Genomic DNA, 26,526 nt, shown 5'->3' with positions numbered 1-26,526 from the left:
GATTTTAGGAGCGCATTAAAAGTGTGACGCTGACTTTCTCTGGGGCTCTTGAGTCACTGCCACTCATTCACTTTCATTTTGAAAGGCTAGCTAACTGTCTCCTTAATCACAGACCCAAGGCTGAGAAGATCTAATTATTCCTACCATTTTTTTCCTTTCAGGGTCATACTAATTGAGACATAATTTTGCACATATCGACTGTGAAAGCTGTGGGAATACATTGGATGCTGAGGTTGAGAGGACAGACCTTGTGAGCAAAGAATTTAAGGATTGACTGCTGCTGATTTCCTGCAACATACTGATGTGCTGCAACCGTCTGCTGAAAGTAGTGCTGTTTTTAACATTCATTTTTGTATGTTTGAAGGTGTGTCTGATTGACATCTCTGATGAGGATCCGCTGCATAGTCTTTTCCCCTGGCCTTTTGCCAGTTTTGCTTATTAAATACTTTTTTTCTTCTTAAGCAGCAGCTTTTCCTTAGTCCAAGTCCAAGTCCAACAGCTTTTCCTTAACATGGGATAAAAGGACAGCTGGAATTTCCATTTTTGCAAATCCTTTCATTCCTGCCTATAGCATTTGGCTGGAAGCTAAAGGCAGTCGTGTTAATAGCTGTGGGGAATATTACAAATTTCCCACGAATGAAACAGTAATAAATGTCAAAATTATACGAGCTCTTGCTCTTGACTTTTCTTTAAGAATGAACAATACTGGCTTTTGCTGGACTGAAGACACTGCATATGTGATAAATCATGTGATAAACAGAAACCTGCTCTATTACACTTTATGGAGCAAAGCCTGTGAGCTAGTTCAGGCTGGAAAGTCGACTGCACTGCGTCATATACACTAACATGCCTCACTTTCCTCACCTCATAACTAAACACAACCACCCAGGTTGGCGGCCTGTTGTAGCTGCAGAATTTCCCATCTCGCCCTCTTTTGTGACATCTGGCGAAAGTTATTAGACTAAAATTACATGACCAGCAAAAGAAAGTCACTTGATACATGCCTTTGTATTCATATTAAGGCCTTGTTCTAATTCTTAACTTTACTTTAAAGCTAAATTAGCAGGTTGACAACAAAAGACTGGGCATAAAAAGTTGACGTTGCTATGGTGATGCCACCCATTAGTTTGTAAAGGCTCAGTTTTAGTACTGTGGCTATCACCATTGTGGTTTGTTGGAGGTAGAAGTGACCATATTTGGACAAGAAGGTAGAGAAGTAGTAGTAAATCAACACCAGCGTGTAAACGTCTATTTCTGGTGATAGGCTGAACATTTTAACACCGAGTTGCTTTTTGGTGTCAGCCTCAAGTGGCCATTAGAGGAACTGCACTTTTTGTTAGCTTGATTTTTTTTTTAAACTGTGGAAGTTGCATCTTGTCTGCCACGTAATTCTTTCCATTTTCACTGCATTTTATGTTTGTTCGTATTGTAGTTTTATGATAGGGTAGTTTGTTTTCATATATATGGTCATATAGTTTAATGGACAATGCAGACGTTTCTCTGCACTATATTTTCTATGATATTTTAATCTGTAGTGCAGAGCCATTAGCCCACTGCTGTGCCTCTAAGAGTTTTTGCATAAATACTGCCAACTCATGCTTATGATGAGGAAAAGCCACAACAATGTTATTCTGTCTTTGCTGTACAGTCGTTTTTTGACTGTAATCCTTTTTTCCCTCCTCCTCCTTAAAAGAAATAAAAAATAAAAAATAAAAAATCAAAAATCCAAAGCGAACAAAAAAAGAAAATGGAGCATCAGTTTTTCTCTGGCCCTTCTCATGGATTTAAAACCTATTAGTCTTGCTTCAACTTGCTGACTCCCTTATTTCTAAGTTAAATCAAACACAGAAAATTTAAATGTTTACAGAATGACATCTGTAAAGCCTCAGTTTTAGCACTGTGCCTAGCATCTGGGTTTGGGCTGGAAGTAACCATATCTGGACAAGAAGGTAGACTTTTTAATTAAGAAGTGCTAATAGTTAACTTAGTACAGGACTGTGCACAACTCCTGAGCTACCCTCCAAGGAGCTAAACTTTCTGGCTGCTTTTTCCACTCACTTTCACTCCTTTTTACCTGAGCATTTTCAGAGTAATGATTTTTTTTTATTAAGGAACTTAACACTGTTCTATAAATAATTGGAGAACAAAAAAGGGACCTAACTTAATGATTAGCCAGCGTTGTGTCTGAACACAACAGAAAAGTACAGTGGCCCTGAGAGGCCAAATGGACTGCAACTTAAGAAAACACCAGCAAAAATAAACATAAACATATATGGATGTCTTACAATGTTTTCTATAATGTTTTCATCTTATCTATTTTAATTCTTTTTATTATATTATCCCTCTGTTCAGCACTTTGGCCCACACTTGATGTATTTTAAATGTGCTATATAAATAAAGATGACTTGACTTGACTTGAATAAGAAAAACGCTGCAAAAGCACACAAAACACAACGGAAATAGGAAAAACGAAAACAGAAAAGCACAAGGGACGTGTTTCTGGGGAGACAATAACCCGACGGACCAGTTGCAGGAACCAAAATATGTTAGGTAAGTGTGCTTTAATCTCATGATTCATATAATACTGATGGCAGATTTTTAGGTTATTAGTTAGGCTAACACACTTACCTCTCATCTTTTCTTTCTTCACAAAACTGATTGATCCTCCACTTCTTTTAAGTGTCTCCCAGTGCTATTCTTAGCATGTTTTGGTTCCTGCAACTGGTCCGTCAGGTTATTGTCTCCCCAGAAACACTTCCCTCATGCTTTTGGAAACCTGTTTTTTCCTATTTCTTTTTTCGTTTTTCCTATTTATGTTTTCGTTTTTCCTATTTCCGTTTTTGTTTGTTCTATTTCCATTGTGTTTTGCAGCGTTTTTCTCATTGCTGGTGTTTTTTTTTCCTAAGTTGCAGTCCGTTAGAAAAGTTAGCAAAGAACAAATTCTAAATTGTATCTTTAGGCACTTTGTGATTAGCAATCTTATGCAAAAACATAAGACACTACTGTACCTGAAATGCTCACTCGTTAAATCTATGCCATAGATATGTTGTAACTGCACGTCAAGTATGTCATTTTGATGTATGATTTCTGGTTTTAAGCAATCTGCAAACACTTACTTAACCTCTGGAGACATTAGCAAAAAATGTCAGGGCTTCATATTCAGCCTGCAGCTCAGTAAATATATATTTTAAACAGCTATTAAAAAAAATAAAACTGATAGGTGATGGTTTCAATCTTGCATTTTGGCTCTCTACACCATCTGTTCAACTATATGCAAACATGTCTTGCTCAAATGTGATTGGTCCAAAGACTGACCCCGCCTTATTCTTAAGTGATACTGAAAATTAGCTACGATGCAAATAAGGAGACTGCTATGTTAAGCCTTTTATTATTTGTTTTTACCAATGTTTAAACACTGTCTTTAAAAATGAAAAAACAAAGGCCCAGCCTTAAAAAGATTAAACATTTTGTTATTGAGAATCCTTTCTACAAATTACTCCTTTAACAGTTATTGTTGAATGATCACAAAAGAGCTTTTGTTTAAATGTATTTTGTGTATCGTTACTACCTGGAAGCGATGGAAGTCTGCTGGCTTGAAGTCATTAGGAGAGCATCCACACCAGTCCACAATGTGCTTGTACTGACATTTGCATCCCAGTTTACGGTTCCAGTTTGTTATGCGCAGGTTGTTGTCGACCATGCTCTCACAGTGGGCGCTGTTCTCCAGCACAGTGTGAAAGAATGACTGGAAAATGAGAAACAGAAATGAATAGGGAGAGGGAGGGGGAGGCGGAGAGCAAAGACAAAAAGACGAAATTAGAAAATTGTATACCTTTTATTTTTTACACCATCCAATTCACAAGAGGAAATAGAGTAGGAGCAGAGAAAGGAGATTCACAGTAGCTCGTGATAAACATTCAATTTCCCCACAGAGATCATTCAGTTCTCATCTTATTTCTGCTGTCAAATTCTTTTCCAGGCAATGAAACGAGAACAGAATAAACTTTTCTATATATGACACGGTGCAAGTCCAAAGCAGTGTTTACCTGTCAGTCAAAGATTAAGAGACACTCGAACCTGTGAGAGCAGCTTCTGTCAGTGTGTGTTACCTCAGCAGGAAGCAGAGTGTAGGCGTAGAAGCGCTTCATGTTAGTGACCAAATTGTCCTTGGAGTTGATAACATATTCCACGAACAGGCGGTTTAGAAGAAACCAGTCGGACCCACCATCCACAGAGATGCCTTCTGGGATTTTACGGTCACCCAGCCTCCACATGTGGGTGTCGCATTCATAGAACAGACGATCCAAACCTTGCTTACGGATGAACCTAGCAAGCACACGGGAACAACGTTTTGGTAATATCAGTGACTATGTGAGAGCTTGTTGTTGTGAAGTCCTCTTTTCTTTTTTTGAGATATCATTTACATAAAAACAAGCTCAGAAAGGTCAGTTACTGTTGCATCAGCATATTTATATTTTCCTCCAATTTCTTTCTTGTAAACAGATTTTTTTAAAGCTCCGCTCATTTATAGCAAAGGGCAACCGTCTTCCTGTAGGAAGGACACAAAACTTAGAAAGTCTCACTTTCTCTTTAAAAATAAAATCTTAGTATTTAATAAAGTTGGAAAAATTAATAATAATAATGGATTGGATTTATATAGCGCTTTTCAAGGCACTCAAAGCGCTTTACAATTCCACTATTCATTCACTCACTGGTGGAGGCAAGCTACAGTTGTAGCCACAGCTGCCCTGGGGCAGACTGACAGAAGCGAGGCTGCCATATCGCGCCATCGGCCCCTCTGGCCATCACCAGTAGGCGGTAGGGTAAAGTGTCTTGCCCAAGGACACAACGACGAGGACAGGCGACCTTCCGGCGACCTTCCGGTTACAGATGTGCTTCCCAACCCCCTGAGCTACGGTCGCCCAAGAAAGTGCCCCAGGTGAAGACTGTCATAATAGCTCGGCTATAAAGGACTTTATAAATGTGGTGACATCACCCATACACACACACTCACCTTCTGAAAGGTGACAGTGGGTGAACTTGTGGCACACAGACACACTCAAATTGTTAATAAAGGGTTAAACGAGGAACAAAACAGCTGCACTCTTATCATACAGCACTGATAAAATACTGACTGCAAACACAAAAAGGTAGTGCTGACTCATGCTGACTCATGCAGGACATATTTTTTCCATGTGCTATGGGGTATTTTTGCCCACAGTGTTTGGTGATGACTGGTTTGCCAGCGGGGTGTGATGTGGCTGAAAGCTAGGGGGGGGGGGGGGGGGGGGGGGGGCAGGCAGGGTGGCGTCAGCAGAGACAAACGTTCTGGCAGCCACCTCTCTGGCTCACCCCACCAAGAAGGTTAATTAATGAAGCCACAGATGGGAGCTAATTGTATTATGATTCAGTGACCACACCGTGCTGGCAGGAGCGCGTCGGGCGTGCACATAGGTGCTGTATGTGTGTGAGAGAAACACAGACGGAGCTAGCCAGAGAGTAAGGGAGAGGGTGGGCTGCTGTGGAGAAATTAAAATTACGTTTCAGAATTTGCATCTCACCTTGCATTGTCCCTGCCGTGGGACTTGATGAAGTTCATGTATCTGTATTTAGACAGGAAGGCCACCAGCTGGTCATTGGTCCTGAAACATAACAGATAATGATTTACTTATGACTAGGAACATGTGGTAGCATCCAGCTGGAAACACTGATTTTGAAGCACAAATATCAGTTTTGGAGGAGAATTATGCAAACTATCTTTTAACAAATGAAAAACACATGATAGCACTGACTTCTTTTTGTTTTCACAATTCTGATTACACATCTTGAATTTAACTTTGCAGTAGACATTAAATCAGTGCTCAGGAAATCCTGTATAGATATTTATGGTGTCCTGCACCATAGAAGAAGTAAAGAAGCTTTTGCATTTTATTTCGGAGCAGAGTCATCAAACCTTTTAAATCTTTTAACCCTCACGGAGGTCAGAAGCATCATTGTGGCCATAACCAGTTACAGTACGAGGTCACTGAGTATTTTTATCCCCTCAAAACAAAGCGGTGGCTTTTAATTTGAAAAGATTCTATAGGAAATCTACAAAGTTATGCCCCTGTCCCCCCAGAGCGCCTCTGAAAAGTAAAACTTGTTGGTTTAGGCAGGAGGCATGAAACAGATGCAGAGTAGAGCCAGGGCCTCTGAGTAAGCGATTTTTTTCACTTGTGCCATTTTAATTTCAAGTGAAGAAATAATTCCACATTTTGATATTTTGTTTTATTTCTTTGTTTTATAGACACACAACACTCATTTTCCATATTCTTATATACACAATTGCTCCAGTACAAGAGGAAGTTGAACAAAATTACATCTTTTACAATTACGGACATAACTGTATTTTTTTTCTTTTGGTTATTAGTTCACAGGTGCTGCAGCTTAAATATGATATATTAAGAGAAACCATTCTGGACCAGACACGGAGGTGACTAATGTGAGTTTTTCTACACATGTGATCGGATTTAAATGCCCTTTCCCATAAATTCAGTCTCATTCTGAAATGCGTCACATTACAAAGGGAAAAACGATCATTTGTGTTTCATGGTAACTTTAAAGGCATGGAAAATGATTGTGATTGTTGTGATTCATCATGAACACGTAATTCTTTTCTGCTGACTGCTTGCCTCACATAAAAAACATTCAGTATATGTGTTGCAGTTCTCTAGTTGGTCACATGGAAAAAAGGGGAAAAAATGTGATTTATGTAGTACCAATAACAATTATATTTGATCGACTACACCCACAGTCCCAGTTTAGCAGATCAGCTGTATTATCAAGGTCTTATTTATTGATCATCTCCACACACTTTTAATGACACATAAAATCGCAAAATATGCAATATGCAACTTATTAGGCATTGTTATTTTCACTGGAGAGTCAGAGTTTTCACATCGCAAAGTATTTGTAACTGCAAACTTTACCCTTCAGAAGATTCATGTTAGACAGCATTCCTGTGTCCAGTTCAGCACAATGGTGCTCGAACATTTAAGTGATGTAACAACAATGAAAACACATTTTCAAGCGGAGGGGAATTTTACTGTAATGAGGAAATAGTTGAGGGCTTAAAGTCACATATCAATCAATTAGAAGAAAAGGCCTCAGCTGCTCCCAGGATCAGTCTCTGAGTTCCTTCAAGCTGTTAAAGCTATTTAGGATTATACAAAAGATTGTGCTATCCATGATTTTGATGAATGACTTCATGCTGCTCTTACATTGTAGAGCAGTCTAGTTCCTCATATACAGGCCAGACAGGCTAAAAGCTTTGCTCCACAGGCTATGCCCCAGTCAGTGGTTCTAACATTTCATCTGCGGTGGAGCCTTTCATGATGGCTTGGCTTGCCTTTCTAAAAGATCAGCGAGGCTCAAGGATCAGTGAGGGGAGGGACAAGCGCATATTAATGTCATTTTCTCTTCAAGGAGCAATTTCACAGCCTGGGGGGCTTATCTCAGGAGGTCCTGAGCCATAAACCCTAACTGATGATGTGCTGTACAGACGCATGCAGTCCTCGCCGTCTCAACTCCGCACACACACACAAACAAATGCTTACGCGTTGTGTATCTGCTACTGTGACTACAAGTGACAATGCAATGCAAATTCACAGACGAACAAATGCTTGTAGACATGCACACTACACAGGGAATTCATGTCAACCTCCAGATTTGCCACCTGAGTGGTCACCCTGTCCACTGGGTCTAATTTGCTTACTTTCGGCCCTGTGGCTGCTCTGCACACACACACACACACACACACACACACACACACACACACACACAGAGCGCTGTTAGTTTTAACCCCACCTGTCACTGAAAAAATATGCACCTTTTAAATAAAAGGGCCAATTAAACTTAATTATTATGCCACTGTATGACAGCTGTGATCATACTGTTATATTTATTATGTGTTGTTTTAAATCCAACATTTTTAATATGCAGCTCAAGAGGGGATGGCTGAATGCAACAGCTGAAACAGTTTGAATGCACGCAGAGTGTCTTTTTACTCTGCATGTTAACAGATAAATTCCTGTAAGTCTGTTGCATTTAATTCACACAAGACTGCATGGATCCTTCATACGTGGATCTGGCCTGTAGAAGTTTACAAAACTTCAGCAAATAAAAGAACTAGATGTTTTCAGCAGGATCTTGAAAGGGTTGGTGTTGTTGTAAATGGGCTAATGTTCTATTTTCTTCTCGCAGCAGGAAATGACACCTATCACCTAATGAGCAAAGGTAAAGTATGAGATGCTGCACTTTTTTTTCAGCCGCGGATGACAAAGCGAAAGAGATTAGAAGATATGATGCCTGCAGCCAGTCATTGCCTCACAAAGCTCAGTCTTCTTAAAAGCTGCTGTAAAGTCTATGAAAGAGGCTTTAAAGAAAAGAGGTAAAAAGCAGGGAGAGTGTGTAGATAAAAGCTGGGAAAGGGGACTGTATTCTCTGACAAAGCAAGCGTGTAACTCATCCTCTGGCCTCTCTGGACATGCACACACACACACAGACAGACAGACACACATAGGCAAACACAAACACACATCCACATGGTATATCTCCCCCTGGACACACAGACCCTCTGCTGGTGTGAGGGGCTGTGGGATTGCCTTTGAGAGCCATCCATGCGGCAGGACAGACATTATGAGGGAATTAGAGGGGAAATAATGCTTGTCTCCAGTCCCACTGATAACAACAGCTATAGTCAGAGCAGCACAGGGCAGGGGAGCCCCTGACATTCCTGCCTGCAAAAACACAGTGCGATCAATATGGGAAAAAAATGTGTGACCAAAGTTTTTGCATCTTAAGGAAATTTTAGAGCAGATGGTTGAGTTTTCCTTGGATACATTTAATAGGATCAATTTGTGTAATGGGTTATGGGTTGTGATGAATTAACTCATGTGGCTGTATTGGTTTGCCATTGCACAGGAGGGAGACATCTGCTTATTCCAACATGTTTTTCTGCGCTAGTAATAGGGCTGCCACGATTTGTCGACTAGTCACGATTACGTCGACTATCAAAATCGTCGACGACTGATTTAATAGTCGACGTGTCGTTTGAAGCTTTGTAAGATCGCAAAAGACGCAGGAATAATAGCAGGATTTAAGAGTGTAATAACGGACTGAAACAGAAGATGGCAGCACTGCATGTACAAGGATGCCAGCTGCCGTTAAACCCCGAAGAAGAAGAAGCAGCTGTGTCCCAGAATTCATAGCGCGGCCCAGCTTAGTTTCCAACAATGGCGGTAGCTAGTTAGTTTTAATATTACTCTTATTATTCTTTCTGGGTCACAAAATAAACGTTTAACATATTTTCAGGCGAGAATGTAGCTGTGTAAACCTCAAATATCGGCTCAGTTTATCAGGACACCACATATTTTCAAAAGCGCTCCGACGTTTTCGGAGACGTCTGTTACCCACTAGCTCGATAGCTAGCCGGGGGCTAGGTCACTAGCGCCGTGAGAACACCGGACTCCCGGCAAATTGTTTTCAAACCCACTGCCGTCTTTCGCGACTCAGGTTAAATATATACGAGTCACTTAGATAAATTAAAAATGTTGTTGTTTGGCTTTTTTTTTTTTTTAGTATTTTATTTGTTCCTGAGTAAATCGGTTTGGCTGAGATTAAAGTTATAGTTTTTACACAGCTGAATAAACGTCAAGCAGACAGCTGATTATCAGAAGTGTGAGATGCTGGAGAATATACTCCGGTGTCCTGTTATATTTTAGATAGAAAGGAGTTTATTAAACTTTACCAAAACAATCTGCAAATTTCATTAAAATTGAATAAACTATCATCTTGTCTTTATTTTTAGTTAGCACCTTAAAAGCTTAAAGCTGTAAGCTAATGATAGTTATATAAGAGCAGATGCTGCTGGTGCAATAAGCTGTAGTTTTACGTCCAGTGGATGATGATCTGATTAGTCGACTAATCGCATAAATAATCGGTGACTAGTCGACTATCAAAATAATCGTTTGTGGCAGCCCTAGCTAGTAACCTAAGTCCATAATGATAATGTAATGCTGATGTGTTTATTCCTAAGGAAGAGCGGCTCTCTTTTCCGGATCTCCTTCCTAAAGAAATGAGAAGGGATTGTCTGGTCATAAAAAAAGAAAAAAAAAAACCCAGCTGAATGGGCTTCACTTTGTTGCTTGAAGACACTTGAGCAGCACTCACTCTCTGACTGGGACCCAGCCGTGCCACTTAAAGGTTTATATTTGCAAGTTTAACTCTGTAGATGGGCACTGCATAGACTTAGTCAAATCCAAGCTGTGGTTACAAATGCACTTACTAAGCAAAGATACAACTCAGTTTACATAATTTTATATCGCATGGATCCAAATCATGCCGTTTCGTCTTGTTTCCTTTCTCTAACTTATTCTTGTTCCTCTGCCACTCCCTGCAATTTCTGCCTCTCGGCTCCTTCTTTCGCTCCATCAATCGTTTCGTCTCCCAACAGATGGGGCTTAAAACCTCCAACGTCAGCCCTTTTCTCAACAACATCACCCTAATGCAAATGAGGAGACAAAAGATGGGAAGAAAACAGCACGCACACTCGCAAATACCTTTACTCATGCATTGACAGACACACAGAGAGCCTAACACACACAACTGCGTACAGGCAGGTGCTGAGACACACCGAACTATCCAGACGGCAAGACAGAAAGTCAGGCTTGCACAAAGTGGTGCAGAAACATAGACGCGCACGAAAAGGCAAACGCACATGGACAGCATGTCAGCAGCATTCATCGATATGGTGAAACTGACTAACTCAACAAGACTGAACCCACCCATGAACAAAATCCACATTTGTTTCAGCGTCTTGGCTCCAGCTGTAGAGACATCACACCCAGCTTCCTTTCACCCACTGGCCATTACAGCTTGTCTAAATTCAACTGGTGGACATCTGGCTGTGCAGAAAAGATAACTCGCTCCTTAATAGGAGGATTTTAATTGGCTGCTGCAGAGCTACATCAAAAACCCAGCAGACCCTCAACTCCCAGAAGGACTATAAACTCACATTAAAAAAAACTTAAAAGTCATGAAATTTCTCTTCCAGTAGGCTACTTCCCTGACTTCACTTCTAGTTCACAGAGACTTTGTAGCTTTTATTTACATTTTGCAGCTTCTTAAGTGGGAGGTTTTTGAGTAAAAAGATGACTTTTAGACTATACAGTGCACAACAGGCCTGGAGAGTCACTAGGCACTGACCCTTGGCAATTAAACTGCAATCAGTTCACCGCTGAAGCAGGCACTTGGAAGATGTGGAAGGTGTGAATGAATGCTGTCGGAGAAAGTAGAGGTTCGGCTCCATTGATTTGTTTGCTTTGGAGTGACTCTGTATTTAAAGCTCACAGTTAACCACAAGAGCTCAGACTACTGTGTATTGAATTTCTTCCATATTGGCTGTGAACTACTACTGTGGTGCATGGCTTCCTAAAGAGAAAACCAAGCGCACAGATTTCTGACCTTCAGTGGATGCTTGCACCTTTTGCAGTTTTCCTTGCAGGACAATTCTTTACGGAGTCACTAGGAGTAACTACTTTTCCTTCAAACATCTCACATCTTTCTTTATTGAGGTGCCTTAATTATTAGGTCCTCTGCTGTTACCTTATGGGGTAGTCGGCAGCACTGAGATTGATAAAGAAATCCCAGCTCCAGTCTCTCATGGCCAGCAGGTCAGCCATACTGCGAAGATACATGGTCAGCAAACTGGCTCCACCCCAGATGGTGGCCATGCGCCATGGAGTCACCCTCACATTGGGATACTGGGTAGCCAAGGCCTGTACCTGCCTGTGCAGGTAGTTAGAGCGCTGAAACAAAGAGATTGATCAAACATGGACTAACGGTACACATACATTTTAGAAGCTTCACTTATTGGAAATGAAAGAAAATGGCCATCTGCGCCTTACCTGGTCGACATGGATGTAGTAGTAGTGAGAGGCGTGGTAGATGGCTTTGAAGAGACGTTGGAATTGGCGAGAGGCTCGTCCATGAACCACCAGTACGAACGCTATTCTCACTGGTTTTGATGGAAAGCTCTCAGCCGAGTCCTCATCCCACTGGATATTCACGTTGGCTTTACCTATGCATGTAAAAAGACACCATGTCTTCACGTTCCTATAAATCTGTTGCACTTTTAATTCACACAAGACTGCATGGATCCTTCATCAGTGATATATTCGTGGGTTGTTTACATGTTTAATTACTAAATCAAATCTGTTATTTCATGGAAGCTGTGAGAGGCCGTGCAAACAGTGTATCAGTCAGTACACGATGGGGAGCACCTGTACGTATCTTCAGAGGATGAAGAAATGCAAAGCATAATGATTATAAATAGTAATGATAATTAAATGTCATTCTCTTATTAAACAATTCAAGGAAATAGCTATATAACAAGGTTGCTAAGCAACACAGCGAGTACAAGTTTCTGTAATGATTAGCATATTCAAAATAATTAAACGGCTATGTCACAAGTGAATGCTCACTGAGTAACGGTTTTCCTGATAGAGAAAGACTGTTTTTTCTTGTAAATATGAAGATATACAGTAAGAGTAAGAAGAAAACACTGACCGAGTTATAGCTTTCTTGTACATATGCATATTTTAGACAGTTTTAGCCATAACCCTCTGAGGTTTGTGTTCTTATTAGACATGAGCAATAACACTTCACCTAACTCTAACCTTTAAATGTAGAACAAAAGGCATTTATTTAGTTAGTTTTTGAAAATAAAAAGTTTTTGATTGCCAGGAAAAATGATCACAGGGCTAAAATCACACATTTTGATACCACTAGGTTAGGATTAGAGTCAAAATATGCACATCTACAAGAAAGCTAGGTCAGATCTGTGGTACTGACAAGTGAGTGAAAAAAGAACAGAAATGTTAGAAAGCTAATTCAGCCACACAACAAAAGGACCACAAAGCCATTCATCCATTTATTATGTAATTAAATTGGAACTATGACAGTTTTCAGCCAGACAATAACCACTCTAACGACTATCCTCCCCTTGACAGGAATCCTACGAGCGAATCCACTGGGATTTTCGGGTTTTCAGGGTGGAGCATCGTTTGACAATATGCCACCATTCCTCTAAAGCGAAACTCCCAAAAGATGAATGGGATTTTGCACAAATGACAACAATAAGCGTGCAAACAAACACAGCCCTGCTTGTGGCCAGCCAGGCCACTTTCAAACAGAACAATTCCAGCAATCTCTGGAAAGTCGTTGTTAACCTCACATAGCTCCACTGTGTGGTTTCTTACTGCCTTTAACCACTAAAAAAAAACACTTTAAAAAATTATCTTTTTTAAAAAAAAAAACCTTCCTTCCAGCTGTTCTACACTGTCAAGCCCCCCAACATTTACACACATTGTTTGTTTTGAATCTTCAGTTATTACAGCAAATGCATACACGCAGCTTTCGAGACATGTTTGTTCACAGAACGTGTCTTAAGGAGATTAATGACTATAATTTGGGACTTCAGTTCCCAAGAGCCTGTATTTGCTATAGAAGCAGAGGAAGCTGAGGGAATACTGGGGGTTGTTCTTTCCCCTGGGGTAAGGTTTTCCTAAAAAAAAGAAAAAGAAAAAGCCCATCCTGGCTCCTGCCTGCATCTGGCTATGAGGTCCTTTAATTACTGTGTCTGACATGTATACTCTTTAGAAACAGGGTTAAGAAGTCCCTCTTTTCCAGCTAATCTTATTCATTCAAATTTAAGGCCAGGTGTCCAATATGGCTGTGTTTAAGGGTTGACAACAAGGGTCAAGGTAATGATATGCTCCCTTAGCTCCAATTGGCCATGGCTCCTGTCATTCACTCACACATCTTTCTTGCTGCTGTTTCTCTCTGTCTCCGTGCGTGCGTGCGTTTGTGTGTGTGTGTGTGTGTGTGTGTGTGTGTGTGTGTGAGTGACTGCTCAGGGGAAAATCTGCTGTGGGCCGTATCAGATTGAACAGTAATTGGTGGCCAGCTAAGAAGGTTCACTGGTTTGCTTTGCACACGGATAATTGGCCAGTCGCTTCACAAAGCACTTTGAGAGTGTGTGCCATGCTAGCTAGCTGAACTAATGAGCATGGCTGTGTGTGTGTGTGTGTGTGTGTGTGTGCTTAAATTTTGCTGTCAGACTTGTCAAACGTGTGCTTATCCGCAGAAGAGCTTCACGTGTCGAGTTTTTAAAAATCACACTATGTACCTGCAGCCACCACAGCGCTCGCTGTAAAGAAAGGAAGAAAAAAAAAAGAAGAAAACAGAAGGCCTCCTCTTCAACTCATCACTCTTCATCATCTTTTCCTTCACCATCAATCTTTTAAACTGCCCTTCCCTCATCTGCTATCACCCCACTCTCTTCCTCCATCATCTCGTATAACTTTGGAGTTCTTACCCACCCCTTCTTAACTGCTCATATGAGGACTTATAACAAGAGCCGAGCTATATCCCAAAGGGATTGTACCAAATTGCATTTAAAAATGTCTCAGGGATAGTGCCAGCTGCTTGAAACAAGCCACAAAGCAAGGTTTGTGGATATAAACCACACTGACGGATTTTATTTATATAAATACATTAAGTATTTTCCCTTTTCCCTCGGGAACTGGACCACGTTTGATATGTTTACTCAGGTTATTTTTAAAAATAACTAATTTATATTCAAATTCTGACAAATCCTCTCCAAATTAATATGTACACACGCACACAAACACACATAAAGGTTCTGTTACACACAGTGCAGCTCTGGCACTTACAGGATTCATTTGGAGCTCATTCACATTACAGAGCTTTCCCTTCAAAAACATTCATTATAGCATGTTTAAGTATGGAATCGTTCTCACTACAAAGCCATTATGATATCACTCGATTGTTATGATGCATCAGCTGCCAGTTGCTTTCCCTGCTGGAGCAATGTAGCCAGGTAACATCATTATTAGAAAAAGTTTACACACGGGAAGCTAAGAGAGTGAACACATTCCTCCTGTATTCAATGATGCAAATAAAGAACTGACACAATTGCTAATTTAGCAAAGGCCTCAAGGACAGAATGCACATTAAATCAAATTGGACAATTTTGGGCTAACGAGATTAGGACTCGAATTGTGAATAACACATTGGCAGGCAGCAGGCTGGCAGACAGAGAGAAAGAAAAGTGATTTAATTTTGTCGTCGTATTGTCACAGCCCTGCCACCAGGGGAAAGCCCTTTTCAATATCTATGTCTCTTTTGCTCAAACTATCAGTTTGAGTGAGATGGTGAGCTGCTGTGTGCGATGACACAAGCTCAGGCGGAGGCACATTCTCCTGCTCCTGGGACGGGACATGCACAAAAGTAGCTACAGTTAGATACGTGCCTCTTCAAGTTATAAAACATGAACAAGGGCTGGGAAGGTGCCTGACAGACAAGGTATTGAATAGCTTTCTCCTCCTCCCCTGCTGTCCATGCTGTATTCAGTCCACTCCCATGCGGGCACATGTGATGGTGTGTATGTGATGTTCACTTAAACATGGCCGCTGATGCGTGGTGCTCACTGAAGGCTGCAGCCGCAACAGATTTTGTTTACAGAATCTACAACCAGACTGCAGATGTCTATAAACTCTTAGGAAAAATTGTGTGTGTGTCTGTGTGTGTGTGCAAAACCAAGGGGAACCTATGTTTTGTGGCCAGCTTGAAAAAACAAATGAAAATGGAAAACCAATTTGAATCAAATACAGGCAGCATCTCAATTTCCTCCAACAAATTTACTTCACCAATTACACAGACATCAGCAAAAAGGACAGCTCTTGCTTTTGATGAGAAATTGCAATTACAAGAGCAGGAACTGTTTGACCATCCATGTCTGTCAGACTACACCCTTTATACCAAGCTTTGTTGGTATATTTTAAAATAATAAAAAAGTAAAGTCTGTTTGCTAGACAAATCAGCTAGGGCTGTGCGATATGACCAAAATCTCATATCCCGATATAAAACATCTATCGTCCGATAACGATATAAATCACAAAAATGTAACATTTTCTGTAAATTCTGTGAATCTCAGGTATGTGAAGTGTTTCCAGCTGGGCATAGTGTATCTGGAGTCGAGTGTTTTACCAATGCATTAAACTACACATTTCTAGACATAAGTTGTAACGGCCGCCGTTTTCTTTGTGAGTATTTATTACACGGCGTGCTGCGGGGAAAAGCCTGTTCTAACGTTTGACTCTAAGGTCTATTTTTTAGCACCTGACGGCTCTTTTTTCATTCTCATCCGTAAATAATCTGCTCTTTCACGTGATTCAGTTTATTTTGAAAAGTCTCAACAGGATCTTGAGCTTTATTGTGAAAGGCTTACGTGGAAAATAAACAAGCGGACACGTGATGGTTTTACCGTCGTTGTTGCTAACGACAATACATAAAAACAGGCGCTTGTCCGTCTGTAGTGTGGTTATATTAAATATAAGAGAAGGAGAGAACTTTAGGAAATGAATATAGCCACTACAGTGACCATCAAAACGATGAAAAAATATTGCCGTAAACAGTTTATTTTGCAACAGCACGAAACAAACGATAGCGTAAAATGAAACGATAGACGTTTTTATATCGTCATCCGATATATATCGTTATATCGAACAGCCCTAAAATCAGCTCAAACTCGATCACTTATCTGACTTTGAATTTATTTGAGTAGTCCTTAAATTTGAGATTTAGAAATACTCAAAGAATAAGAGCAGTTCCCACTCACCATCTAATACATTTCTATATGTCATAGAGCTGTTTGATTTGATTGGTTCTGGTGTATTTTACAGTATGATGGCGAGAATAAATGTCCTTCATCCTTTAAAGTAAATCAGATTTTTTTTTTGTTTACTTAAACCTAAAGCAGTTTTAATATAAAAGTATACATCCCAGGTAAATAATTAAACTGCGAGGTGTTGAACATCCTGGAAACCCATTTTTTTCATTCAGACTACTTACTGCAATAAATTGGGTTATCTACAAAGTGATAAATGTCCCTGATTATTTTATATCTGAGATTTCCTGATTTCTTTTATTGTCCTCGTGTTTATAACTGATATTAAGTTGGTTGGATTGACTGGGGGCTTGAGTTTAGCAACAATTACAATACATATGTGTTGTGGGGTTGTTTGCTTATGCTGCCAGTCAGTCAAATCCACACAGAACTCTTGAAAGAGACTAGTTACATTTTTGAGTGTCACAGTCTCAATAACTTCTTGATATGTACCTATTTCAAGGTCATGATTAGTGTATATTTAGTCATAAAAATGAAATGTTAAAAAAGAAGTATTTCAGATCTGGAAAGCAGCTTTTTAAGAGCTCCAAACAGATATAGTGGAAAAAGGGGACGTTTGACAGTTGTGACTGTGCCAGCTTGGCACGACTCCCCTTTCACTAAAATCAAACAATCAGTTCTTTCAATCAAAATGAAAAACTTACCCTCAATTGGGCAGTAGCGAGTGACCTTCTCAGGCATTAACTGCCCCTCCTTGTGTCTGCAGTACACCTCAGCGATCTGCTGCCGACACTCCTTGCTTTTGGCTCGAGACAGAGCTGAAATGGCTTCCTTTCCACTGATCTCACACTTAGGTGGCTGGTCGTAGGTCACCTCCAGAGTTGCTGCAGTTGCTTGCTTCCTGTGGGGATGCTGATGTCTGTGCTGTGACTGGGTCTGCTGCGCTTGCGAGGCATGGTAGCGCTGCTGCGGTCCTCCACCAACTGGATAAGAGGCGTTGTTGCCAACTGCCAGTGGCTGGTGGCCTAATGGCAGAACCTCATTTGAGCTGCGGCCCAGACCGGGGGAGCTGTCCCGCCAGGCCTGCTGCTGGGCGTGGGCCTTCTCCTGCAGATGCTCCCGCTGCTGCTTACTGCTGATGGCCCCTGCAGGCTGTCGGTGCGGCTGTGAGCGTGCACCAAAGTTACTATTGTCTATATTTTCAAAGTCTTTGGGCACAGAGTTCTCATTGTTGCTGTCGACTCTACTTTTCTCTTTTGGGCGGTGGGAGTAATATCCATCCTGGACATAGATAGGAAGGAGAAAGACAAGGGAAGCAACGGGTAAGGAGGAGGGAGGGGGGATAAGAAGAAGAAAAGGGGGACATAAACAAGGAAAACAAGATCAGAATTGAGTGAAAACAGCGCATATCAAGTGTTGGATTAACAATCAATGTGACATGTAAGAGTGGGCAGCACTGCATTGAACCGTGAGGCATGAAATGAAGTAGCAAGGTATTATGTGTGAGGGCTACAAGGTGAAACCTAACTGGAGGTGAAGCAGGGCCGAGGGCGCTGCTGCTCTGTGCCATCATCAGATTAGCCCCGGTTTCAATTAAATTCTCCCTCAAATGGGCCCAGCACTCCGTAAACAGATTACCAAGTAGGGATAAAGAGCCAAAATATGACTGTCAGTTTGTGTATGTGTGTGCGCACATGTGTACAGTTTTTTCACTGGAGCCACATGAGAATCCCAAGAAATTGTAGCGTCGTGGCATCTGACTGGAAAAGCTGAACTTGTCTACATTTACCAAATAGTGTTTGCACATGTCTGAACGTACAATTTCAGTATCTTTCTAGTAGAATAGCCTGAAAGCGAAAAGAGGGGCACAGCAGAAAGAGGAAAAAGGGTAATGACTGATAGTGGGGAGTGCAAGGAAGGAGCGCTGACACCAGGCATGAGTTCTTCTCCCGGGAAGAGCCGGCGCGTTCCAGTGAAATGTGCTGTGATGCTTCAAATGAAAAACTAAGAAAGCTGCCTGCCTGCCACGCCACTGTCATCCCCCTTGCTAGGCACACAAGAGAGGGGGGAAAAAAGCGAGGGGGAAAGAAATGACAATAGCAGCCGTGAAAATATAAAGCTCAGAACAGCAGAGATCCCAGATGTGTTTCTCCATTTACAGACACAGAAAAGAGAAAAGATTGCTGGGGAGGTGGAGGGTGGGGTGGGCGCAATAAGATGTATGTGAGACAGAAAAGAAGGAGGTGAAGTGAGAGAAGCAAGCGAGAAGCCATTGTGAGCCGGCGGCTCGGCATGGAAATGTCTTTCCGGCCCTAAAGCAAGGCCCGTTATCAGCCCATCAACCTTCTCTCTCTGTAAACACCTTGTACAAGCGCAATTACAGAGGTGGCTGGATGACACACTTTCACACTCAGAGAGTCAGAAGGAGGGCTGATATTATACAGGTGAGACAAAAAACAAAAACCTGGGTGAAAACAAGGCGAAGACAACGTGCTTATCATCAGCTCCTTTTAAGCTTCTTCCTTGGCAGAGATTTGATTCTAACAACACTGAATTGAAGCTTTCTGCCTCTCCTCTCCTGAAATCTTTGCCTCTTCCCCCTGTCCTGCCCTTCACACTTCTCTTCACACATCCCGATTCCACACTTCTGCTCTGCTCCGTTCACCTCTCATCCCTTCTGCTCCACATATCGGTCCACTTCTCTCATCATCTGTTCCCCATTTCACGTCTCTCACACCTCCTTTACTACCACTCTCTTGCTTCCCTGTTATTATTCTCAACTTCATCCCCGCTCCTTCCGGTAACCTCGCCCATTCTCCTCTCCTCCTTGTCTTTCTCTACCTCCTTCGCCCTGCCAGTTTAAACAGAACATGTTTGTCTGAATGGCAGAACCTGCTAATCCTGCGTGTAACAGCTGCTTAGGCCAGTGATCACCTAAAAAGAAATCCTTACTTGCAGAGTTTCAAAGGGAATGCTTTAGAAGGCTAATCCATGCAGTGCAAGTCACTGGCTGTTTGCAGAGGTAGAATGAGTATGTGTGCACTCATGATTATGGGAGACTGGGCAAGCTTCTTGTGATTAAAAAAAAGAAATGTAGACTTGAGTGTGCAAGCAAAGTGGAGGCAGCATATGTTTGCCCTAGGGATACTCCCACTCTGACTCCTACAGTGAAAGACATGAGAAGATGAGGGACACGGTTAAATTGGAATAACGTTTGAGTGAGCAGAGGCAAAGTAAGAAACTTCAGCTGATCATCTGATTTAGTCCAAATACTAGCTGCGTGATTTTTTTAAACTACTATTATGAAAATTGTTGTTTCTTAGGTGATTTCCGTTTCAGTGGATCCAGGAAGTTACTGATCAAAGCTAATCTGTGCTAAGCTTCACAAAGAAAACTCCTATTTAATAATTGTGTGGGGGAACTTTTCAAATCGAGCTCAACAGTTGGCATTCATTGATTGATTTCTTCCATTATTTAATCAGAGCTTTGTCTTGTAGCATCAAGAAAAAAAAAGAAGAAGCAACCTTTAAAGTTCTTTCGAATTGAGAATAATAAAGACAAACAGCCGAATCAGCAAGAGTCAGGTGTGGAAGCATCCACACTCCAAAAGCCAAATATATTCAGTTTGCAAACATGTAGACAAACACAGCAAATCATCACATTTGAGCAAATGTGTGGCATTAGTTTTTAGCATAGGATTACTCTATTTAAACTATTAACTCTTTTACCTCCCATAACTGCCCCCCCACACACACACACACTTAAAGGGATGGGAAGAAGATCACAGGTTTAGATTTCCTGCAATTAACTGACACTGCAAAGAGCCCCACACGGTTGGTCCCGTGTGGTCTAAGGCAAGGCAAGGCAAGTTTATTTGTATAGCACAATTCAACAACAAGGTGATTCAAAGTGCTTTACAGAGACATTAGAAACAAGAACAAATAAAAAGCATGATTTAAAATTGATTAAAACAAGCAAATAAACTAACTAACTAATTAACAAACAAACAAACAAACAAACAACAGTATATAAAATCAAAACAGATAAAATCAGAACAGTAGATAAAATCAGTAGTTAAATGTAAGTTTTGAAATTTAAGCTTAAAGTGTGGATTTGGTGCTTTATTCAAATGCAGCTGAGAACAGGTGAGTCTTCAACCTGGATTTAAATAAACTGAGTGTTTCAGCTGATCTGAGGCTTTCTGGGAGTTTGTTCCAGATATAAGGAGCATAAAAGCTGAATGCAGCTTCTCCGTGTCTGGTTCTGACTCTGGGAACTGATAAAAGACCGGATCCAGTAGAAATGAGTGGTGTTTGTAAGCTAGCAAAACAATCTTTACACTGGGCTCCCTTCTCCCTCCCCCTCTCCCTCCTCCTGTGAGTAAAGGACTCCAGTAGCTGCGCTGCTCTTTAATCTCAGGGACCAGGCACTAAGCAGGAAGCGGAGGGGCACAGAATTAATAGCGGTGGCGGCCATTGGAGACAGAGCTGCGTTAGGCTGCAGATGGGGCGGGGAGCTGGGGGGAGCTATCGATTGTTACAGGGGATATGTTTTCTGCTCCTTGGGAATGTCGGGGAAGCGAAGCCAGGATTGTCTGGCATGCAGTGAGGTGGTTGCGCAGGCCCGTGAACACACACACACACACACACACACTTGCAGACAGTGAGCTTCCTGAGCTCTGCTGAGGACTGAGGCAAAAGCAGAGGGGGTAAACGTAAAAATCATCTATCACTAGTGGGTACATTTAGAGAAAGCCTTGTGGAGCTGGGAATTTCAGAACCCCCTCTGGGGATGGCTTAGTCCATTTCTCAATACAGAGCTGGCCCTTTCCACTTTCCCTCATTTCCTCTGCCACAGGGGGAAATATTTCACCTGTCCTTTTTTGCTCTCTTTCTCTCTCATTTTCTCTCCATTCCCTGCAATCTCCCATGCAGCAGAAGAAAAAAAGCACATATCTCTCTCTCAGCACCTGTCCAGCTTCTCCCCTGTCCTCCTCCCCTCTGCCGTATCATCACTTGCTCTGGGAGGGAAAGCAGTTCATCTGCTCCACACCCTCCCCACCTCCCTAATGCCATCATTTGCTGTTGCAGCCTCACGGTAGATGTGAAGAAGAGCAAGGTAGCAGCACATATCAGTTTCACCCCACCCTCCCAGCCCGCTTCTTTTAAAAGACATCATTCCTATGGGGCCTGAGCTGAGACAAGCTCCTGTGTGTGCCAGGAAGCTGCGCTCTGTCAACACAAGCTGGTGTGTTGACAGCTTTGTGGGCAAAATGTACATAAACACGCAGTTGAGGTTTTTAAGAAGTACAGTACTGCCCATGCGTGAGTGAGTGGCTGCTATGTCAACTAAACAGCTTATAAGCCAACTTCTGCTACGACCTGCCCTCCATGTGGTTAACGAGCTCAGATTAATTACCTGAACTGAATCCCTGCAATACTCTGAGCAAGATGTGGCATCTGGCATGACACGGGAGACTGATATACTGACAGACTTAGTTCACAGCTGCTCAAGCACCTCAGGACAGAGCGTGGAGAGTCACGCAGGGTAGAGTGGGGACAACCTAAATGCTTCTTAGAGATTTTACTCATCATAGCTTATTAGCTGTGGAGGGGGTAAGAAAAGAAGCTTTTTCTTTATAAAGTAGCAAAGAAGGTTGGCCTTCAATTCAAAACAAAGTGTCTGAAATCTTTCAAAGGGTCTAAAATGTAGTTTAACCCACAATGAGAACAGTCACATTTTACAAAGAGATATTTTCTGATGTTTTACTTGAGAAAAAAAAATCTCATGTGGCAGTTTTACTTGTTTGTATCCCAAAAGATGTTCAGTGTATTCTGTCCAGTACCTTTCTCTTTGTTATTTCCCCTTCAACACTCTTCTTTCCCGGAGGCTAAAACTGGAAGATGCTGGTCACAAGTTTACGCGTGATTAGCAGCAGCTCCTAATGAATAGTTCGGGTTTGACGTGCGCACAAGTCCCTGGAGCAAAAGTATCGGAAGCAGACTGTGTCTTTGTATGTGAGTGCAAATGTGTTACAAACATCTAAAAAAAATGATGTGAGCTTTCAGAGAAGGGAAGGAAGTTTGCTCTAGTTGAAAAGAAAGCAGAAATACATGTAAAACAGCTGAGTAAATGTTAAATATTTTCCAGATGTAATGATCCGGAGGCTGACCCTTGTGGGTATTCGGAACACGAGGGCAGAGGTGAACTCACTGCAGTAGACTTCCTGCTCCTTCCTGATGGACATGTTTGTAATATAATTATATGATTTTACTGGCTATATTTGAATGCATGAATTTAAGCTAGGCAAGGAGACAAAAAGCACAGACTTCTCCACTCGAAAACACAGACAGAAGGAAGAGACAAGTTTCTATTTCTAAAAAAAAAATTAGGACAGGAAAGCTTTGCATGAGAAGCTCGCCATCAAGATACACACAAAGAAACGTATTAACTCTGGGGGACTCTCCAGGGGGTTTCTTTAAGGCCGCAGTGGAATTAAAAAATACTTTTGCTTACTTCGCAATATGTTTGCATTCCATAACAGTACTTGTATTATGATCCCTTACAATAGTTTCCACAGAGCCCCTCTTGTGTATCCACAATACTCAGCCCACTCAAAGAACTGTGTCCTTTGATTGCTTTATATATATAAAGAATCAAATCATGCCATTACTCCACGGTGGATTTTTATAAGCCCAATATATAGCTCTTTTCCACTCTTTCAGCAGTAATAACTTCATTTAGGTGTTTCGCATAACTGTGCACCGTTCTCTGACATCTGCTTAGTGTTCGACCACTCTTCCATGCTAAATTCCTCCAGTTACAAGATGTTTGTGGCTTTTCTTACATGTGCTGCCTATTTCAAATCTCCCACAACATTTTAATGGGATTCAAATCTCAGGCTTCGCCTAATCCATTCCATAACCCTTCATATCTTCTTTTAGAGCCATTCCTTTGTGGATTTGCTTGCGTGCGGATCATTATTCCGGTGAAAGGCCCTCTTCTGGTTCCATTTCAGACTTCGGACACATGGCTTCATATAATCTTTAAGCAGTCTTTGATATGACGCAGAATTCATTGTTGGAACAGTGACCGCAAGCTTCTGAAAAAGCAAAACAATAGCAAACCACCATGATTCATAATCATTGCCAGGTTCTTTGTCTGAAAATCTTTGGTTTGTCTACAATTACTGAAAACACCAGTTCAGGTCGTCTGCACTGAATTCTATCTTTTAGACACCTCAGGAATTCACAGAGGATCACTGTGATGACAGTGTGATCCTGGGGGACCAATCACAGCGTGGGAAGTTAACAAAGGTACCTGCAAATACTTAAAGTCCCAGATTTGTAAGCAGGTCAAACATATTGTTTAATATACTTCAATAAATGCTGTCTTCTCTTTCCAGACCTGCACAGCTCTGCAGAGCTAAACTAATCACCTGCAGGATGTCTTTTTTTCTATCTAACGTAGGATAGTGTCGATATTCTCAACCAACTCTGCAATTTTGTTGTGGATAAACATATGAGCTGAATTATCGGTCATCTAACAGTATTATCTAAAAATGAAGAGGACAAGACAAAGGTTGTGTCAATAAAACATGACAGAAAAGTTTAACGGCCAATCCCCCTCCTGTCTCTTTGTCAGTTGGGTGTTTTTGGCCTTTATCCACCATATTCAGCCATGTTCAATAAACCCACCTTGCTGTTTAATCACCTTCCTCCTGCAATGCGGGAAATCATTTGCTGTTCTCTGTTTCTTACTTCATGTATTACTATAGATTTGTATTCCTGGCTTACACTCTGCACCATTAAAATCCTTATTGCTTGTTGTTTTGGGCATTTGAAATCGAGGAATTTAAGCTAATTCATCTCTTGCATTTACTATTAGTCACTCTGGATAACAACATCAGATAAATGTTTAAAATGTAAATGAGTCACTTAATGGACACAGTATAATTTAGAATCCACTCAATGCTGTGAAAATGACCTTAGGTGACTTCGACATTTGAAAAATTATAAAAAACTGTTTTTATATCAACATTTTTCTTTTCTCATACTTTCTGCCTAAAGTGGATTAAAGAGAAATAGAGTTGAGAGATAGCCTTAAATAACCCTAAAGATTTATTCTGACTGTGTACAGCAACAATGAAATTCATACCGAGAACAATGTTAGAGCTAAAATCCCCAAAGCATGAGGCAAAAATAAGGCTGGCACGCCTGAGTCTCATAAGGTTTGGTTTGCCTTCTCCTGTTAAAAATCTTTACTTGGAAGCTCAGAAGCTTACACAGATGGATTAATAAAAACACACACACGCACCACACAGTACTGTACACACAGACGTCTGAACACACACATGTGCACACCAGTCACATGTGAGCCTTGTTCAGTGCAAGTCACATTTGTCCTGAGGACTGCCTGTGTTTGTGTCTGTGGAGGAGCAAGAGCCCGGCAGAGTACTGAGAGTAATGCTGGGAGTGTTTCAGTTTTTATGTATAGCAGAAAGAACTGTAAAAAGAAAAAAGAAAAGTGCAATTTGCAAATTAATTTCCACCAAAATATTTCAATGCATGGCAAACAGCAAAAAATTGCTTCCTAAACCATTAGCATTACTAAATCAAGACCTTGGAAAGAGGAAAACGCACCAGTTATTGTACAGTCATTGTTTTTTTTTTAAATGACAATGTAAGACAATGTTTTTTTGGGTCAGCAACTACGGCCCATTACCCTGAAATCCTCGCACTGCTCCCTTACTCGAGTTGAGGCTTCTTCAAAAATGTAACACTGAGATAGCAATGCTTCCCAAACCAACAGCTAGCATCACACAACTAGTCAAAATGTGGCAAAAAACTATGTAGACTAAACAGTGAATGCAAACATGAGATAACTTGTAAAACCAGCTAACTATCTATGGGATTATGAAGTCAAAAAAAAATCTTACAGTAACTCGTTATTAAATGTGACAATGCTACACTTAAGACAGGTTGTTCTAAGCTGGTAGTCATTGTGATTAAAATATCTGGGACAAAATAGGTTTAAGCTATGGGGCACTGTTTGTAAACTGAAACACGCTGAAATTAACGGCAACATTTTTCCACATTTAGCTCAAAATCTTACAAAAACGTGTTTTTTCGAGTCATTTTTCTACAACATTTATTAAAATATTTACAAACATTTACAAGCACAATTGTAAATGTTAAATCTAAATATTATATTTAAATCTAAATGTTAAATCTAAATGTTACGGTAAACTAAATATTTAGCTAACATGCAAATTTATGGTACGGGTCAACGGAAATATCAAAATAAAAGCTTTATGTAAACCTCCGGTACTAAAGTGTGCCGCTAATTTTGACTAAGTATCTTTCTTTTCCAATTCCACCTAAAGCAAAAGAAAATTACTTTAAAATTGTAAATGCCATCCAATGACTATCTTCACAAGAAATTCAATATAGATACGAACGCATGCAATTTCTGCAATACTGATATAGAGACTACAGAGCATCTTTTTTATTCATGTGAAAGTTCCACATCTTTTTGTGATGATTTTCAGTACTGGTTAACCTCCAAAAATATTGACTGCCCTTCTCTAACCTTTCAAGTAATTAGATTTAGCCTACAAACAGAAAAAAAAATAGAATTTGGGATTAACAACTTATTTATAGTTGCAAAATCTTTCATTCACAAATGTCGCTTCTTGAAAATTACTCTGATTTTTCCTGGCTTTAAAAATGAAGTCCTGCTGTGGAAGGCTTCATTAGACTTAAATAAAGCTCACA

At 40.8% G+C, this 26,526-nt stretch overlaps 1 protein-coding gene across 1 annotated transcript in view; it reads right to left on the bottom strand.

Annotated features, from left to right (window-relative positions):
- xylt1 (xylosyltransferase I) overlaps positions 1–26,526 on the bottom strand; it is an 81,241-nt gene that overhangs the window by 21,112 nt on the left and 33,603 nt on the right. Inside the window, exons 2-7 of the mRNA XM_085277744.1 lie at positions 17,455–18,031; positions 11,946–12,118; positions 11,644–11,846; positions 5,562–5,642; positions 4,110–4,326; positions 3,569–3,745 (exon numbers count right to left, since the gene is read on the bottom strand). Of these exons, the coding sequence (XP_085133870.1) occupies positions 3,569–3,745; positions 4,110–4,326; positions 5,562–5,642; positions 11,644–11,846; positions 11,946–12,118; positions 17,455–18,031 (1,428 nt within the window). The remainder of the gene's footprint in view (positions 1–3,568; positions 3,746–4,109; positions 4,327–5,561; positions 5,643–11,643; positions 11,847–11,945; positions 12,119–17,454; positions 18,032–26,526) is intronic.

The sequence above is a fragment of the Mchenga conophoros genome, linkage group LG6, assembly GCF_057382185.1.
Source record: "Mchenga conophoros isolate Kocher_MC1m ecotype Shallow Benthic linkage group LG6, M_conophoros_male_GT1.1, whole genome shotgun sequence".
Lineage (NCBI taxonomy): Eukaryota > Metazoa > Chordata > Actinopteri > Cichliformes > Cichlidae > Mchenga > Mchenga conophoros.
This window is presented reverse-complemented; position numbering and strand designations above follow the sequence as displayed.